The 18,701-nt window shown below is 43.7% G+C and overlaps 1 protein-coding gene across 5 annotated transcripts in view; it reads right to left on the minus strand.

The window, feature by feature from the left end:
• Nucleotides 1–2,110: 2,110 nt before the first annotated feature.
• CDRT1 (CMT1A duplicated region transcript 1) overlaps nucleotides 2,111–18,701 on the minus strand; it is a 41,889-nt gene continuing 25,298 nt past the window's right edge. For 2 of the 5 annotated variants that reach the window (XM_044249145.1, XM_044249144.1), the window contains 4 exons: nucleotides 15,998–16,156; nucleotides 13,674–13,942; nucleotides 12,632–12,787; nucleotides 2,111–2,959 (listed from right to left, as the gene is read on the minus strand). In XM_044249145.1, the coding sequence (XP_044105080.1) occupies nucleotides 2,211–2,959; nucleotides 12,632–12,787; nucleotides 13,674–13,942; nucleotides 15,998–16,156 (1,333 nt within the window). In that variant the 3' untranslated portion in view covers nucleotides 2,111–2,210. Of the gene's footprint in view, nucleotides 2,960–12,631; nucleotides 12,788–13,673; nucleotides 13,943–15,997; nucleotides 16,157–18,701 lie in introns of those variants that run through there. The other 3 variants (XM_044249146.1, XM_044249147.1, XM_044249148.1) reach the window with 3 other exon arrangements.

The following is an 18,701-nucleotide window of genomic DNA, read 5'->3' on the forward strand; positions in this document are numbered from 1 at the left end:
GTTTTTTTTTTTAAGATTTTATTTATTTATTTGACAGAGAGAAATCACAAGTAGATGGAGAGGCAGGCAGAGAGACAGAGAGAGGGAAGCAGGCTCCCTGCTGAGCACAGAGCCCGATGCGGGACTCGATCCCAGGACCCTGAGATCATGACCTGAGCCGAAGGCAGCGGCTTAACACACTGAGCCACCCAGGCGCCCCTCTTAACTACTGTTTTAAGTTTAATCGCTGGAGATGTCATTTTGCTCTGTGAAGGACCTGACATTCAGGGACCTCATATCCTCTTTGAAACTGTGATTATAACAATGTGACCGTAGCAATATCCTGTCTGCCTGGCCCACATCAGAGGGCTGTTGGGAGACTCATGGAATAATGTGTGTTAGCACATTTCCTTCATTGAGGGGATCCTTTCCATAGAAATCACAATTTTTACATGGCTGTTTACTAGTGCTGTGTTAACTCTTTTTTTAGAATTTTATTTATTTATTTGAGACAGAGTGAGTGAATGGGAGGGAGAGGGAGAAAGACTCTGAAGCCAACCCCACACTGAGCCCAGAGCCAACCTGGGCTCCTTCTGATCTTCCTGAGTTTAATTAATTTGCTAGAGGGGTTCACAGAACTCAGGGAAACTTACATGTACCAGTTTATTTAAAGATTCAGATGAACAACCAGATACACACAGAGCCAGGTCTGGGAGGGTCCATGGCGTTGGGGTACCTCACCCAGCACATGGATGTCTTCTCTAAACTGGAAGCTCTCTGAATCTCATGATATTGAGTTTTTATAGAGGTTTCATCACGTAGGCATGAGGGATCATTAACTCTATTTCCAGCCCCCCTCTCTCCTCTTTGGAGGATTGGGGGAGCCATCCAGGAGCCCACTTTGAGTCCCCTTATTAAAACAAAAGATGATCCTATGTTTCTATCAGTTAGAAATTTATAAGGATTTCAGAAACTTTATGCCAGGAACTAGGGGAAAAGACCAATATATATTTTCTATTATCCTACACCATCTGATATTCATGCTGAACCACCGAGGAGAAGCTACCCCTTTGGATAGGACTTGGGCTCTCCAATGGGCTATAACTCCTGTAGTGTGCGACACCCTTTTCAATTACCTGCCTGGTCCCTGACACCATCCTTGGAAGGTCTGGGTGGAAACATCAACACACTTGATATTAGTGTCCCTTTTTTTTTTTTTTTAAAGATTTTGTTTATTTGACAGACAGAGATCACAAGTAGGCAGAGAGGCAGGCAGAGAGAGAGGAAGGAAAGCAGGCTCCCTGCTGAGCAGAGAGTCGGATGTGGGGCTCGATCCCAGCACCCTGGGACCATGACCTGAGCCGAAGGCAGAGGCTTTAACCCACTGGGCCACCAAGGTGCCCCATATTAGTGTCCCTCTTTGAAGAAAAGATGAATATGGTCAATTCTGTTCCATAGACATTAGCCCTGAGAAGGAAAAGAACACATAATATTCTCAAATGCATAGGTCAACCTCACTGAGAGCTTCTCCTTTTAGATTCTTAACTGAAGGGGCGCCTGGGTGACTCAGTTGTTAAGCGACTGCCTTCGGCTCAGGTCACGATCCCAGGGTTCTAGGATGGCGCCCCACATCAGGCTCCATGCTCGGCGGGATGCCTGCTTCTTCCTCTCCTACTCTCCATGCTTGTGTTCCCTTCTCTCGCTGTGTCTGTCAAATAAATAAATAACATCTTTAAAAAAAAAAATAGATTCTTAAGTCATTGAGTTTCATCAGGCTTCTGTGCAAAAATACCAGGGAATTCCAGTGCATTCTTATGATACAATCCCATCAGTTCATTTGCTACCAGAACGATGGCACTAAATTGGTGGTGATGAGTGGTATCTAATTTCCAAAGGTCACTTTCCCATCACCCACCTGAAGCTGGATTTTCATAAGTTTCATTAACTGGTTACCAGTGGGACTACAGATGCCAGTCTCTCCCAGCAACACCCCCCTCCCTGCCTCTGTTTTCTTGATTTGATCTTATCAGTCTTTTGGCTTATAGGAAGATGATTAAGACCTCCCACACTGCCAAGGGACAATCCAAAATAAACAAACAAACAGGCAAAACAAAAAGGACAAACACCAACATCCACTTGGGTTCTCTGTTTATTGTAAGATGTTCATTTCCCAAAGCTGGTTCAGATAAATACGTTTTGTCCAAGTTCAGGGGCTGCTGTCTTCCCTTGCTTCATGAAATGATCGATTGGCAGGCCTTGATCTTCCTGATCCAGGCAGCTCTGCTGGCTTTTTCTGGACTGACCACGTCTCTGGGCTTTCTGGCCTGGAACTCCTTCATTTTGGCCTCCCTGTACTCCTTCTCCTCCTTTACAGTCAACAACATGAACTCGGTGTTCATTCTAAAGGGATCAAGGGTCGTGTAGAAGCGAGGTCGATCTTTCTTGATGGACTTGGTTCTCATGCCCACGGGGGGAGCCAGCATGCGGTTCGGTTTAATGACCTGCAGGCTGGTTAAAGGGCTACAGCTACGCACTGTCCCGCCGATGGGGCCGGTCGCTTGGTCTTCTCCCTTAAGGCCACCAGCGAATCTGGGATAGATGATCACAGGTTGGGGTATGGTGGACTGGACTTGGGGACTGTGCAAAGAGTTCTTCAGGTTGGGCTGCAGTTTCTGGATCTCCAGGGGAATACTGGTTTGCTTCACGTCGATGGGTGGGTTGCTATGTCGCAACCTATTAACTGCCTGTTGGACTGATATTCCTTTGAAATTCAGGACCTTCCTTGGGTGTGAAATTGAAGGTCCCCAGGCATCAATGACTTGGGTTTGGGGCCTCTGGGGATAGGCAAACTCCCCTGACTTATGGGCCTGCTGCAGGGCATTCACCGTGAGAAGGAACTGGTCGGGCGACATGGGGATTTGCCAGCGCTTTTTCTTTGAGCGCCTGATCAAGTCTTCAGGTAGAACTTTCTCCTCGTCCTCTGGGTTTTCAAAAATGAAAAGAACAGCAAGTCAGAGTGTGCCATGAAAACTGGTAAGTAGTTATGCATGAAAGTTAAACCCATTCTTTTTTTTTTTTAAGATTTTATTTTTATTTAAAAAAAAAGAAAGAAAGAAAGTCGAGTTTGAGGGAACACACCTCAACATAATAAAGGCCATATATGACAAACCCATAGCTAACATCATACTCAATGGTCACACACACACAGAGGAATATTACACAGCCGTAAAAAGGATGAGATCATGTCATTTGGAACAACACAGTAGACCTGGAGGGTATTATGCTAAGTGTAATAAGTCAGACCAAGAAAGACAAATACATCATTTCACTCATAAGTGGAATCTTTAAAAAAATGAATAAACAAATTAAAAAGTCGACCTATAAATACAGGGCACAAACAGATGGTTGCCAGAGGAAGGTGATGGGGGCTGAGCAAAATGGGTAAAGGGAAGTAGGAGACACAGGCTTCCAGTAAGGAAATGAATAAATCATGGGAATAAAAGGCATAGCATAAGAAATACAGTCAATGATACTGTAATAGGGATATATATGGGGACACATGGCAGCTAGACTTGTAAACACACTATAATGTATAAACTTGTCAAATCATTATGTTGTGCATCTGAAACTGTTGACCTGTGTGTCAACAGTACTCAAATTTTTTAAAAAAGGAATTGTGATGACTCATTGTTCATTAAGATGTCTTTTTTCGTATAATAATATATTGTGAATCTCTTTCCAAGTCACCGTATGTGGGTCCTCATGATACAATTTTTAGCTATTAGATAATATTCCACAGTATGAATTTTTCCATATTGACTTAGTCATTGCCTACTGGTGGACATTTCGTTAGTGATCAACTTTTTAAAAAATGCAAATATCATTTTTACTTATCATATAAGCAAGCACAAAATGATTGGATAACACATATTTGGGCATGGGTAGAGTAGGAGCTCTACACATTGTTGGTGGGACTATAAATCGATATATCATTTTTTTAAGGGTGACTATGGTAATATCTTTCTAAACTTCTTAAATTTTTATTTGTTTATTTTTTAAGTAACCCCCTCAAGGTGGGGCTTGAACTCATGATACTGAGATCAAGACCTGAGCTGAGATCAATAGTCAGATGCTTAACCAATGGAGCCACCCAGGCATCCATCTAATTTTTTTTTAATCCAAAGAAAATTTATCAGTTATGCTAGTGTCTTCCTCTTTTTTTATTATTTAAAAACATTTTTAATTCCAGTATACCGAATATATAATTTATATTAGCTTCAGGTGTATAATACAGTGATTCTCTACTTTCCCCAGTGCTCATCACGTACCCTTGACCTATTTTAGGTCTGGTGTCTATCAGTTTGTGAAAGACTCCGCATATAGACACCCCCCCCCCAGCCTTTGATTAACTAACTGCTTCTTGGCTTTTCTGTAATCACTCGCCCTTCCCCTGTTAGACCCCTCCCCCAGTTAATTGTTTAACCACTCCCTTGCCTTTCTGTAACCACTTGGCTTTTAGGGGGTGATACTGGTCTCCTGTTTCAACAGGATACTTTATGTGCATAGTCATGTAGGCAAGGGGGGTCGCCTAGGTACGTGGGCCTAGTCACGTAGGCAGGATGCTTCTCTGCTGAGTAATAAGGTCCAACTCCCCCTCCTCACTCCCCCTCCCCACCTTTCTCTTCGCGGGCCGGGATCCTTCAAAGCCAATCTACAAACACCGAGTATGCCTTACATTCAAACCAGCCAATGAAAACTTTGTAACTATGTTTCTGCTTCTGTACGTATGCTTTCGCTTCCCCAAACCCCATAAAAAGGCCCTGAACAAAGGGCTGGCGCGCGAGTCTTCCTAAGACTTGACCGCCCGCAGGTACCTGTGTCAACTCAATAAACCTCGTGCTGTTTGCATCTGATCAGTGGACTCGGCTTGGTTTTTGGGTCCGGGGGTCTCCTCCTGAGAAGGGGTCCATTCCGGGGTGCTTGGAGCCCCGGGGGATCTTTCATTTGGGGGCTCGTCCTGGGATACGAGACCCCCCACCCAAGGACCACCGACCCACTGTCAGGAGGTAAGCTGGCCAGCACTCTATTCGTTGTGTCTGTTCGTTGCGTCTGTGGCTGCCTCTGAACCTGTTACTTGTGAATTTGCGCATGCGTTTGGTTTGGGGTTCGATCGGATCCATTTGTATTTGGCGAGGGCCAGAAGGAGCTGACGGGCTCGGACTTCTCCCTCGCAGCCCTGGAAGACGTTCCAGAGGCGTTTGTAGTCCCGCCGGACGGGACATTTGAGTATTTGCGCATGCGTTTGGTTTGGGGTTCGATCGGATCCATTTGTATTTGGCGGGGGCCAGAAGGAGCTGACGGGCTCGGACTTCTCCCTCGCAGCCCTGGAAGACGTTCCAGAGGCGTTTGTAGTCCTCCCGGGCGGGACATTTGAGTCCTTCGGGACATTTGGGCCCTGGTGCAGCGGGGCATTTGGAGCTCAGCCTGTATCAGAGAGATACGTGGCCTTGGTTGGAGAGGGGGAATCCGGACCCCCAGGATCTCCGCTTGAGTTTTTGCTTTCGGTTTTGTACCGAAATCGCGCAGCGTCCTTCTTGTTAACTGTTTTGTGTGTCTTACTTATTGTCCTTGGTGTTTTCTTTGACTCTAAAATGGGGCAAACACTTACCACCCCCTTAAGTCTCACTTTAGGTCACTGGAGAGATTCTGAGTTTCTCCTAATAGATGTGGGGGTTTCTCCCTCACTCACTTCCCATGTTAATGGCTATAACTGGAACCAACGGGTTGGTCTAACTCGAGACAGAGACCATAAGGAATATTCCCGAGCAGCTGCCGAAACTCTCTTTGTTTCGGGGAAGTTTCCCTGTGTTCTCTGGCCCGACTTGGACTGCTTAACCCCTCCCCCCTTGCTGGTGGAAAAGCATGGCATCTGCTCCTCTATTGGGGCAAAGAAATGACTAAACTGATGGTTAATTGTCTGTCTCAAAGTTCTAATGGGTAATTGCTGAAGTAGCTTTCAAAGTCTTTGGTAACCTGAAAGTTTTAAAGTTTTGCTTGGATGACAAACGGAATTGAATTGTGGACATCTATATCTTAACCAAACAGGATAAAAGGCTAAGTCGTTAATTACTGGATGTAGAAAAGTATTTAAATCTGCTGATAAACTTGTTTTCCACTTAACTGATTCATAAATTTGCCACCTGAAAAATTCTGTTGTAACAGTTCACAAATGGCTAATAACTAAAGGTGTTTCTAAGAATACAAAGTTCTGCTTAGTGTAACTAAAACTGATAAAAATAAGGAAAACTCTATAAAAAAGTAGGTGATATGTAAAAAAGATTTAAGGAATGGGAATACATTTTGTTGAAGGTTAGGGAAGGTAATTTTGTCCTCAATAAAATGGTTGTTTGAAAGAAAATGGCTTGGGACAAAACCTGAATGCAAAGAAAAGATGTAAAAGGTTTGTGAAGGGAAATCTTCAGAAAAGGAATTTTAGATATGGTCAGGACAGACTAAAAAGGAAGAAAAACAACCTCCAAGGTGATTTAATACTCTCCTGACCTGCCTCCACATAGATTATACTTCCAAGTAAAGTATAAGGGCCATTTGGCCTTGAGAGATTAAGGAAGAAGCCCAACCTTGAGAGACTGCGAAAACACCCGGTTGCCATCCTCCATTGCCTGTAACCATAGAAATTCACTCTAATCTGTAAAGAGTAAAAAGGGAGATTGATCACCTCCCATTAGCCAGAGATACCCAAAAGGGAGGGTATCCAACCTGTTTGAATCTGAAGAGTGCCTGACTGTGTAAATCTGTCTGTACGGCTTCACTGCTTCAGCTACGGAGTCTGAGTGGGCTGCACCCTGAGTCTCGCAGGGCGTCATATGACAGAACGGTCATCTACTCCACGGAGTAGCCTGGTCTAGGGTTTATTCGGACAGGCCTTAGCTAAAACGCTCCTAAGTTCCTGTGGGGAATGCGAGCAGGACAGCAGGGGAAAGATCCCCCTCCCTTGTCTGCGACATCATTCATGATGGGAGAAAAACCCAGAAAACTCCTATCTTAAGACTGCACACTTAAAAATAAAATTAAAAAGGGAAAAGACACTGGTATAAAAAAAAAAAGCTGATTTTCTTTGTTTAAAAGGACAAAGTTTTCTTAGATTAATTGATCAGATAAGAGAATGTAAATGGTTTTCTCTTTGCCAGCCCAGAAAACCCAGTCTCTATGTTTTGTTTTATCACGTGTTTAACATCCCTAATTATATTTAGGCATGTGCTTTAAAACTTTCTAAGATTTTAGCAATTGTTGACAAGATTTAAACCAATGATAAACCTTGGGTTACATTTGGGAAAATGCTATAATTATTCTAGAGATTCTATACATTTCCTAAAGTTTTAAATGTTTTAAAAGATCATCGCTTGATATTATAATTACAGAAATGTTATGTGTCACAGAAGTAACCTGATTTCCTTGTCAGCTAAATTGTAAACTCCCGTCTCTTCAGCTCTAACCGTATACATTCCGAGTTTTTGTCATTTGTAATTGTTTTAATTCTCTTGTAAAATGAGTTTTATCTTAAAGGAGATTCATATAAAGGACTTTCAGGACAAATAGATATTTGATATACTTGAAAATCCTAAAACTGAAATGGGTAAGAATTTCCAGAACTAACTAAAGGTGCATTCACCAGAATTAGTAACATGGAACTAAATGAACTAAAAGATTATAATGTTGTGTCTCTTATTTTAGACATTGCTGGTTCTCTCTAATGTTTGCTCTTCCAGACTAGGGATACTTTTTCTTAAGTTATCTGTAACTCACAGAGATGTAAAAGTGCTCAAGGCATTCAACTTTTCTCTCTATCTAAACCCTCTGAAACCAAAAGGTCTCAATAAGTATTCTTTCTTCCATGGCAATCAGTCATTTGCATAAGTTCAATAAGAATCTGTTCTCTTTGTAACAGGACAGCATTGGAAACTGGTTATTTTACCAAGGCTTTGACTGGAATGTCATAGTTGAAAAAGACATGCATAGACTCAGATATGACCAGACAGCTTTAAGGAACTAAGGTTGACTTTATGAAACCTGGAGCCATAAAGCCCCTTGGGACTATTGGCCTGATACCTTGTTTACAGAGTTCCCAGCAGCCTCACCAGGTGAGTAAAGAATGTCACTCCTTGGTAGGTGCAGAATCTCATGAAGAGGCATATGCCCAAATCGACAGGTATTGCAGGCATGCCTGATGGCAAGTATGTGGCTTGGCTTCTGGCCTGGAGAGGCTACTAGAAGTTCAACCTAGAGATTCCTTATAAGAAGTTCCAGCAAAGCAGATTCTAAAAGATCTATATGATCACACTCAACTGTTCTTGCTGAGCTTATGTAAATAATGGGCCAAGTTTGTTAAAACTAAACTTGTTTCACAAGTGACTTAGTCCTGATTTGGCTATCTCTGTAAATGAGGGTTATCTTAGAGAGAAAAATTATATTTTAATAACACACCTTTATGGATATTAAATTCTAGATTCGATTGTCTTTAAATGTTTGTTTACCTAAGCTAAACAATTTGAGGTAAACTTCAGAGAAGTTACACAATAGCTTCTTTAATCAATCTTATTATCTTGTGGGTATATTAACAAGACCCCACGGCACATGATTAAACGACTGGAAAATGGGATTGATTCCCCTATAATTGTATAACTTAACTAACACCTTGTTTGTGGCTGGGATAATGAAATTGCCTAAAGGCCAGCCTATTGCACTCCATAGGATTAACTATGGACTTATAGAGATAATGGATGACCCCACTTTCTTTATGATTAGATCGGATGATGCATGGGGAACTCCCCTTATCTCTTGACAAGTTTTCTCACTTGCCAGTGATCCTCTGTAATCAGGATATTGTTAAGGCTGGACCACTCAAAGGTCTTCTTATTGGTTTCATCCCTTAGTCATATTTATCCTAGAGGCCACCTCTGTTGAGGTGCAATTGCAAACAGATGCTTTAGCGAAACCTAAAACAGCCCCTAACTAATGAGTTCACATCAGGTCCAGATTTTTCCTAGAATTCAAAGGCCACCAAAGAATGATGAAGGCCGACTAATTAAATATTGGGCTATACTTACAGATATGCCAGATGAATGACAGTTTACTGATGACAATAGTTTTCATAGAAAAAAAAAAAAATAAGAAAAGCTAGGTATACCGTAGTGCTCACTAGCACTTTCCAATTGCCAAAGCCTAAGAATTAATATTTATACTGACTCCAAATATGCTTTCCTGGTACTACATGCCCATGGAGCTATTTGGAAGGAAAGGAGATTGCTATCAAGCCATAACTCCCCAATCAAATATAGGCCTAAGTTACAAACCCTCCTTATCGCTATACTGAAGATGGCATATATCAGATCTGTGATGCATATCTGTGGCTTACACCCACGATTGGACGGCTCAGTCAGAAGGCAGTTTTATGCTGGGAACAAAGAAATCATACGAGTGATACTTGGGCAAAGAACGCACGATATCTAGGATGGCTATCACTAGAAATGTGTTCCCAAGTAACAGTACTCCAGGCTATTAACTGGACAAGGTGACCTGGCATTAGATGGCCAGCTCCAAACAGAACCCACTGGATATGTGAAACAAACCTGTGGCCCTGGCTTCCTCCAGGGTGGATAGGTCGCTGTACCTTAGGATTTGCCTGGATTCATGGGCGCATTACTAAAACCATTACAACTCCAGCTAATCTCCCCAACTTAAAACAAAGATGGATGCGATCTATTTTTTAAATGGTATAATCACTTAGCATCCATTTTTGTTCCATCTTTGTGACTAGAGGATGTCATGTGGCATATATGTAATTCTCAAGACAGAATGTTGTGTGTACATCCCAGACTATCACAAAAGTGTCACAGGATTAATAAAGAATATAAATGCCCAGATTAAGGCTCTACAAGATCCCTCTCTCTTTTAGTGATTGGTTAAGTTCCTGGCTTGGAGGAGGGCTATGGCCAACTCTCCTTTTCAGGCCTCTCATTCTTATTGCCTTATTAGCCTTAATATGTTGCTTTGTTCGCTGTTTCTCTACTTGGTGCCGAGACTCCATCGCTGCAATGACTTCATCATGACAGATGATCCTTACCATGCGCAAAGATACTTTTTCACTGTCAGCACTGGATTCAGCTGCCTCCGCCTTTCGTAACTCCCCTATACATTCCTCCACTGATCAATGTTGACCTGAGTAGGTAGGGACAGCTCTACGCCCCTATTCAGCAGGAAGAAGTTACAGAAGATAAGACCTTCCACCTTCAACCACCTTAAAGATTTAAGGGTCAAAATTGTTCAGGAGGCTGGCTGAAGAGGGAGCAAGGGCTGGTGCCTTGCACCCCCTCTCCACCCCTCCCCTTGGTAATATGTGTGACCTTTCACAGGCACCCCTGACTGCCCTGAGAAAAAAAAAGAACAAATGTTTATATTGCAGAGATCACAGTCTTGTAAGGCAGGAGTCTCCCTTTGTTTGCAAATGTCCTTGAGATTTACAACAAAGAAGTTACCTTATCAATAGCCCAATTTCCAAAGACACATAACTCAGTTCCTCAAGCCCATCTGCAAGCCCTGCAGCTAGTACACCCTAACATCTGCAAGCTAGCAATGGGAACTCCAGCCAATTAGGACGTAGAAAATTACTTTGACCGCCTTCACAACCATTCCCCCCCCGGGGGCAACTCGGGTTAAATCCTTGGGGAAGCTATGGGGACTGAAGTCACCAAAGTATGTTAAGAACACTTATGCCCCGGGTTTCACAGACCCAGAGAGTGAACCTACTGTAGTGGGACATCCCACTTTTATTGTCGCTATTGGGGCTGCAAAACCACTGGTGACACAGCAATATCAGCTAATTCGACAGACCGGATCCCAAACTGACCTGGTACAGGACCAGAGCGAATGGATATAAGATTCTATCCATGATAAAGAAAAAGGGGGGAATGAAAGACTCCGCATATAGACACCCCCCCCCCAGCCTTTGATTAACTAACTGCTTCTTGGCTTTTCTGTAATCACTCGCCCTTCCCCTGTTAGACCCCTCCCCCAGTTAATTGTTTAACCACTCCCTTGCCTTTCTGTAACCACTTGGCTTTTAGGGGGTGATACTGGTCTCCTGTTTCAACAGGATACTTTATGTGCATAGTCATGTAGGCAAGGGGGGTCGCCTAGGTACGTGGGCCTAGTCACGTAGGCAGGATGCTTCTCTGCTGAGTAATAAGGTCCAACTCCCCCTCCTCACTCCCCCTCCCCACCTTTCTCTTCGCGGGCCGGGATCCTTCAAAGCCAATCTACAAACACCGAGTATGCCTTACATTCAAACCAGCCAATGAAAACTTTGTAACTATGTTTCTGCTTCTGTACGTATGCTTTCGCTTCCCCAAACCCCATAAAAAGGCCCTGAACAAAGGGCTGGCGCGCGAGTCTTCCTAAGACTTGACCGCCCGCAGGTACCTGTGTCAACTCAATAAACCTCGTGCTGTTTGCATCTGATCAGTGGACTCGGCTTGGTTTTTGGGTCCGGGGGTCTCCTCCTGAGAAGGGGTCCATTCCGGGGTGCTTGGAGCCCCGGGGGATCTTTCATTTGTTCTCTACAGTTAAGGGTCTGTCTGTTTTTTGGTCTTTTTTTCTTTGTTCCATTTGTTTCATTTCTCAAATTCCACATAGGAGTGAAATCATACAACATCCATCTTTCTCTTTTATTTCACTTAGCATTATATCCCTTAGATCCATCCATGTGGTTACAAATGGAAAGGTTTCATTCCCTTTTCATGACTAATATTCTTCTCTCTCTCTCTCTCTCTCTCTGTGTGTGTGTGTGTGTGTGTGTACACCACCTCTTTTTTTCCAATTTTTAAAAAATTTTATTTATTTATTTGAGAGAAAGCATGAGTGGGAAGGGCAGAAGGAGAGAGAACCTGAAGCAGACTCTACATAGAGTCCCAACACAGGGCTAGATCTCATGACCCTGAGATCACAACATGAGCCAAAGCCAAGAGCCAGCCATTTAACCAACTGAGCCATCCAGGTGCCCTATTATCTTCCAGATTTTTAAAGGCACTTTGGCTCAGCAATGCAACTCCTAAGACTTTACCCTACAGGCATACTGATACAGGTACATAAACATAGGTATATTCAAGGATTCCCATTGTTAGTACAGCCCTTTTAAAACTTAACTGTTTACCCTCACCCTGAAGCTGGTCTCTCCAGGGAGTTTGATTCAAAGAACCACTATTATATTAGCCAAAAAATATTGGAAAGGCATTTTAAATCTTTACCAAAATCTCTCTCAAAAACAACAAAGGGACACCCTAGTCATGATGACACACCAGTCCAAGAAATGAGAAGTTTCAGTGGCCTGACATGGGAGGCAGGCTGTGAGCCCCAAACCGGAAAGGCACCTCTTACAAAGGTGTTCGTGCTGTGGCCTCAAGTTAATAAGGGGACAATTAAGGAAAACCCACCCCCCTTAAGAAAAGTCAGACGTTTTATCCTTCCTGAATTCTCAAAGAGTCACTGATTTGCTAAAAAACTAGATGGAATAGAGAGAGTGAGCAATAGAGAGAGGGGAAGGGGGGGCTGTTGCCCATGATCTGGAGTAAAATATCACCGTTCGTTGTATCTCCTGCGAGGGATTTTGCTTCCAAACTCTCTTGCCCACCATCAATGCCGCGTACTTCCTTAGAAAGAGCACTCACTCTCTTCTTGCCATCCCTCTGGGGTGATTTTGACTTTCTTTGACTTTTAGGTCCCTCTGATAAGACTTCTAAATGAAGATTGAGGAGGAAATCATTGTAATTACAACATTCAATGAGGTCTAAATAATGGGGGCATAGCTGGTAATTTGGCTGATTCTCACCCAAACTGTCACCTTGTTGTTTGTTGTCATATGACACTAGGTAAGCCAGCTGGAGCCAAAGGCTACAGCCCCTCCTGACTTCCCTCCCACCCACTTTTTCAACTGACTGTCAAGCTTTACACATTATCTATACCGGCTGGCCTCTGTCCTCCAAAGAGAGCTGATCATTCGTCTATGTAACATACCAGGATGTGACCTCTTGATGTTCTCTGTAGACCTGTGGATCGAGTTCCACATGCCAAATGCAGGACAGGTGAAAGGAAGGAGTCTGGATACTCTAGCCCACACCTAAATAATTCTTTGTGTCTTAAATGGCATCCCATATCACACACACACACACACACACACACACACACACACATTTCTGCTTCATACTAATATTTTCTGGGAATGCATGCTATCAATCAGGACTCTAGAGATAATACATTCTGCTTAGAACATTATTCTGTGGCATAGTAATAGCTTGTCTCTGTTCTAAGGAAATTATTATGTAATGTATGTTTGGATGGGGTGAAGAGTGTTGGTGGTTTCTGGTTTGAAAGTCAAGTACAAAGGGTCAGTGTTATCTACTATACAAAGATTCTAGTATGTCTGGTAAACCCAGGCCTTGAAAATCAGGAGATTCTCTTGAGCCGGAGAATAGGATCCCACCTTCCTTAGTAGTAAGGATTTACATCATCAAGAAATCATTGGCTAAAATATCCTACGGAGAAGCTAGTCCCACCACCACCACCACTACCACCACCTGCTCCATTAGGAACCACCGAGGTGGCCTGGGATTCAGCCCCCTTACCTGTAGGTGCCCGGGTGTCCTTCAGGAAAACTCGGGACCTGTATGGTTTACTTAACAGGGACTCCTGGCCCACAGTTTGTTTACTGGACATCGAGTCCCTGGGGCTGAAAACCTGAGTGCTAGACCTGGAGGCGACTTCTGTCAGGTCATTTTCTTCCCTGTCCTCATCTTTATCTTTCTTCTTTTGTTTGGCCTGGTCCATGGAGTACTGCCACTTTATATTCTCAAACTGGAACATGAGAATATTGCTCTCAGTGTTGATCACCATCCTGGAACCGAAACAACAAGATGGCCCACAAAAAGCAAGAAGGCCACCACTGCCCAGCATCCAAATATGCATTTCCAATACTGTCCCATCCAACTGTAAGCCCGAGGGAACAGTGCCTGAGATGTGGCTGTACAAAGAGGGGGTGGAGGCTGTTAGGGTCTGGAGTGGTGAACGGTCGCAGGTCAGGCAATGGGGTGACGGGGAAAAGGGTCCTCTTGAAAATTAAGCAGGGAACGTAAGTGATTCCTTCACTTTTCAAGTTAAAATATTTTTTTAATATTTTATTTATTTATTTGACAGAGAGAGAGAACACAAGTAGGCAGAGAGGCAGGCGTGTCGGGGGTGGGGGGAATATCCCCGCCGAGCAGAGAGCCCAATGCGGGGCTGAGATCATGACCTGAGCCAAAGGCAGAGGCTTAACCCATTGAGCCACCCAGGTGCCCCTCAAGTTAAAACATTTTTAAATGAATTTCTGTTCATAGAGTGAGTACCGAGTCCCTAGCGTGCCCCAAGCAGAAAGGTTAGGGACTCTGTATATTGATGTCTTGAAATTCACTTTTTTTTTTTTTAAAAAAGCACAGTATCTAAACGCCATGTTTTATTGCTGTGATGGGGATAAAGAGAACTCTAGTGGGAGGGACTCTGCTCCCTTGCTGACCCTCCCTCCCATCTCTGTCCCTCTGTCCTTACACAGTCTCTGTGTATGCTCTGCATTTAAACAAAACAGCCGTGCTTTATATAGCAGGATGATTTCCATCTTTCCTAATGCACATGTTTATGCCCTGGTAGGAAAAAGAGTTCTAAACCTGAGCCCCCCAGCAGGGACCACCAACCACCCACTGGTTTCTGTCATTCTCAAAGTTCACAGAGCTCGTTATCCACCCTACTCTCTGCCTAGATCTCCTAGAAGTATAAAGGAGCAAGGCAGATATCATGTGTGGGTTCCTTTCTGTTCCAAAAGGCTGAATTTTAAGACCTTCACGGTTAGTGTAAACTCTCTTAAAGAGTGACTTGTTTGGGAATGCCTGGATGGCTCAGTCCATTAACCCGCTGCCTTCGGCTCAGGTCATGATCCCAGGGTCCTGGGATGGAGTCCCACATCAGGCTCCTTGCTCCGCAGGGAGCCTGCTTCTCTCTTGGCCTCCGCCTGCCACTCTGCCTGCTTGTGCTCTTTCTCTCTCTCTAACAAATAAATAAACAAATAAAATCTTTTCTTGATTAATTAATTAATTAAAAAGAAAAAGAGTGACTTGTTTTGGTTAGAAATGCTAGCATGGAATTTGGAGAATCATTCCGATGAGGATTCCCTTTCTGACTCATTTTTACTGAGGTCCAAAGGCAAAGGTCTCTCTTCGGATGCCATAAAAAAGAAAAGGTCGGAGGTAAATTTTTTTTTTAATGGCACTATTATTTTGAAACTGAAAAAGTGTCCCTTGATGGAGACTTCTTACCAGTGCTGCCCCTTTTAGATGGGAAATAGCCCCAGTATGGTTTCATTAAAAAGAAGGCAACATGGTTAGGAAAGATGGACGGATATCTCAAGGGAATGCAAAAGTTAATTCAATTTGGGTATTTTCACATACTATCACCCTGAACCTAGCCTATGACAAATACAATATGACATACACATGGTCACAGTTCTGGTTTCCGTAAAACTCACCTGCTCAGCTCTGCCCCACCGGACACTGGACCCCCTGTTCCTACCATCCCACTCCCCGCCTATAAGTCTCTGTGCGTCAGAAGCGAGCATCAGAGATGGCTGGTCAGGGAGCAAACGGGCTGCCCATTTAGAGCAGAGTCATACTGTATTCATTGCCTGATTGGCCCAGACATCCAGAACAAATTCCAAGTGACATCAACCCTGCTTGCTGCTTGCTTGCATCCCAGAGATCCACCCCCCACCATATGATTATTGACCCTTTTCCAGCCAAAATTGGAGGGTACCATGGTGCCCTCTCTCCTACTGCCAGCAAATGCAGGGCTGGCATCCCAGAGGAGAAGAAAATGATCCAAACGGAAGAGCTCACAGCCCTGACCTCCACACCTACCACCCTACCTGTTGCCCTGAATAAAGAAGGACAGCACAGGATCACCTCTGCCGTTGACTTTCATCACCTTCAGACAGTTCCCATTTAGGAAATTGTAAATGCGGATCTTGCCATCGGCACAGGCACTGATGACCCGGAGGAAGAGAAGGGCCACGTGGAGCACCTCCCTGGAAGGAAACAGAGCAACAGGCAGTACTTGTCTTCTGGGAAACTGCATGGGTTTGTTTGTAGCTTGGGGGATTTTGTGTGCATGCCTGGGAAGCATTGGTCATGACTGCCCTCCCTGTGATGTCTGCCATCACTTCATAATTCTGGATGTAAGCCATTAACCCTCAAGACATACTTGTACCCTCTCCTCCTATTCTGCTGTCACATTTCCTGCAAATTGGTCACAGTGCCCCAAAATGGCAACAGGCAAAGGTTTATGTCATCGTGGCTCTTTGTTTTGTTTTGTGGTGGTCTGATACATAGGCAATCATGGTTTTTCTCTTCCAGTTTGGTTCCTACTTACTGACTTCTACAAAAGTCATGCAGAGAAGTACTTAATGTTGTGATTCCTTTTCAAATAGCATTATTGGGTAAAGAAAGAACAGAACGGGTGGGAAAATGATTATCTTTTTTTTTTAAAGATTTTATTTATTTGTCAGAAATAGAGGGAGAGAAAGCAAGCGAGCACAGGCAGACAAAGAGGCAGGCAGAGGCAAAGGGAGAAGCAGGCTCCCTGCCAAGCAAGGAGCCCGATGTGGGACTCGATCCCAGGACCCTGGGATCATGACCTGAGCCGAAGGCAGCTGCTTAACCAACTGAGCCACCCAGGCGTCCCGGAAAATGATTATCTTTCTGTGAAGCAAGAACCTGATATCTCAGCATTTTCTTTTGGGTCTTAAATTAGTAACTTTCAGGGGCACCTGGGTGGCTCAGTGGGTTAAGCCTCTGCCTTTGGCTCAGGTCATGATCTCAGGGTCCTAGGATTGAGCCCCACATTGGGCTCTCTGCTCAGCAGGGAACCTGCTTCCCCCTCTCTCTCTGCCTGCCTCTCTGCCCATTTGTGATCTCTGTCTGTCAAATATATAAGTAAAATCTTAAAAAAAAAAATTAGTGACTTTCAGTCTTTCAGTGAAACATCCTGAAGAAACACCGTACCCAGGGATGAGACGCAGGTATTCCCTTTGGTGGTGACCAGCAGAAACAGAGAGAGGACCAGGAGACTTAGATACCTCCATTCCTACAACAGCTGCAGCCAAGTGGGACTCCAGACAGGCTGAAGTATTCAATTCTGCAAAATGTAATTACCCTATTCCTGTTAATGATACTAAAAAGTTGAATCTGGTGCCACCAATTATTTGGATCTTATGTGCAAATCAAGTCCTTCAATCCCTGTCATCTGTACCTATCCAAGCCCCACTCACATGCTACCTTCTCCGTAAAACCACACTTAATCTCCATCTCCCCTTTCCCATACACACATACACAAACTTCAGGCACACTGTAAGATTCTCTGGGGAAGAATACACATCCTCTTCATCTTTGCATCCCCAGCACCTAACACAAGGCCTAGCCCATAGAAGAAGGTCCTCAGTAAATATCTGTTGAAATAAAAGGTGAGTATCAGCTCAATTTCAGAGTATGATCCTTGATACAGTGGGTTAAAAGCACGACATCCACCCCATACCATGTAGCCTTAGCCCTGATCAGATCCAAGAGCCAAATTAAGGAGTTTCAAAGACCCAACCACTAGCAAAATAGAAACAACAAAGACTTTGAAAGGCAGGAATATGCTTAGCATGTTCAAAGGACAGCAAAAAGGCCAATGGGGCTCGTGTGATGGATAGATCAAGTCATCAATTGATCACTCATTCTGAAGTGTAAAAAAAAAAAAAATAAGTGAAGTCCAAAAAAGTTCTAGTTTTATTTCTAAGATGGAAATATAATACATTTATTGGTGTCTTAAATGCACCTTAGTCTACCTGTAGATGGAATCCAGAGCTAGGAGAGATGGCCCTGGGGTAGAAGGGTTTGACTCTCTCTGTACCTCTTTTGATTTTATGGAGCTGGACCTACACTTCTCATAGGTTCCTGTGGCATTTGATATTTCAGGATATACCATTATAGCCTAGTAATATAATAGAGCACAGGCTTTAGGACCAGAAAACCTGGATCCAAACTTGGGTCTACCACTTGCTGGCTGCATAACCTTGAAAAAGTAACATGACTTTCAGTCTTTAGTTTTGTCTTCTATGAAAAGGAGGTAGTGATTTCTGCCTCACAGGACTGCTGTCAGGATTAAATTAATGGAGGTATTTTTCAAACAGCCCAATATCTGACACAATAATGGTTACTAGGAACCTGTCATAGCTCTTCCTGCATTCAGGTTTTCTCTCTGCCCTAAAAAAAAAAAAGTCATTTCTTTCTTAAGTCTCCTTCTTTGTTCTTTCTTTATCAAAAGACACTGCAGAGGGGAGCCTGGGTGGCTCAGTGGGTTAAAGCCTCGGCCTTTGGCTCAGGTCATGATTCAAGGATCCTGGGATCGAGCCCCGCATCGGGCTCTCTGCTCAGTGAGGAGCCTGCTTCCTCCTCTCTCTCTGCCTGCCTCTCTCTGCCTACTTGTGATCTCTGTCTGTTAAATAAATAAAATCTTTCAAAAAAAAAAGACACTGCAGAGAGTGATGTCAGGAAGAATGGTGGAAGAAGGAACTCCAAAATCCCACCCTT

The sequence above is a fragment of the Neovison vison genome, chromosome 5 (genome assembly GCF_020171115.1).
Source record: "Neovison vison isolate M4711 chromosome 5, ASM_NN_V1, whole genome shotgun sequence".
NCBI lineage: Eukaryota > Metazoa > Chordata > Mammalia > Carnivora > Mustelidae > Neogale > Neogale vison.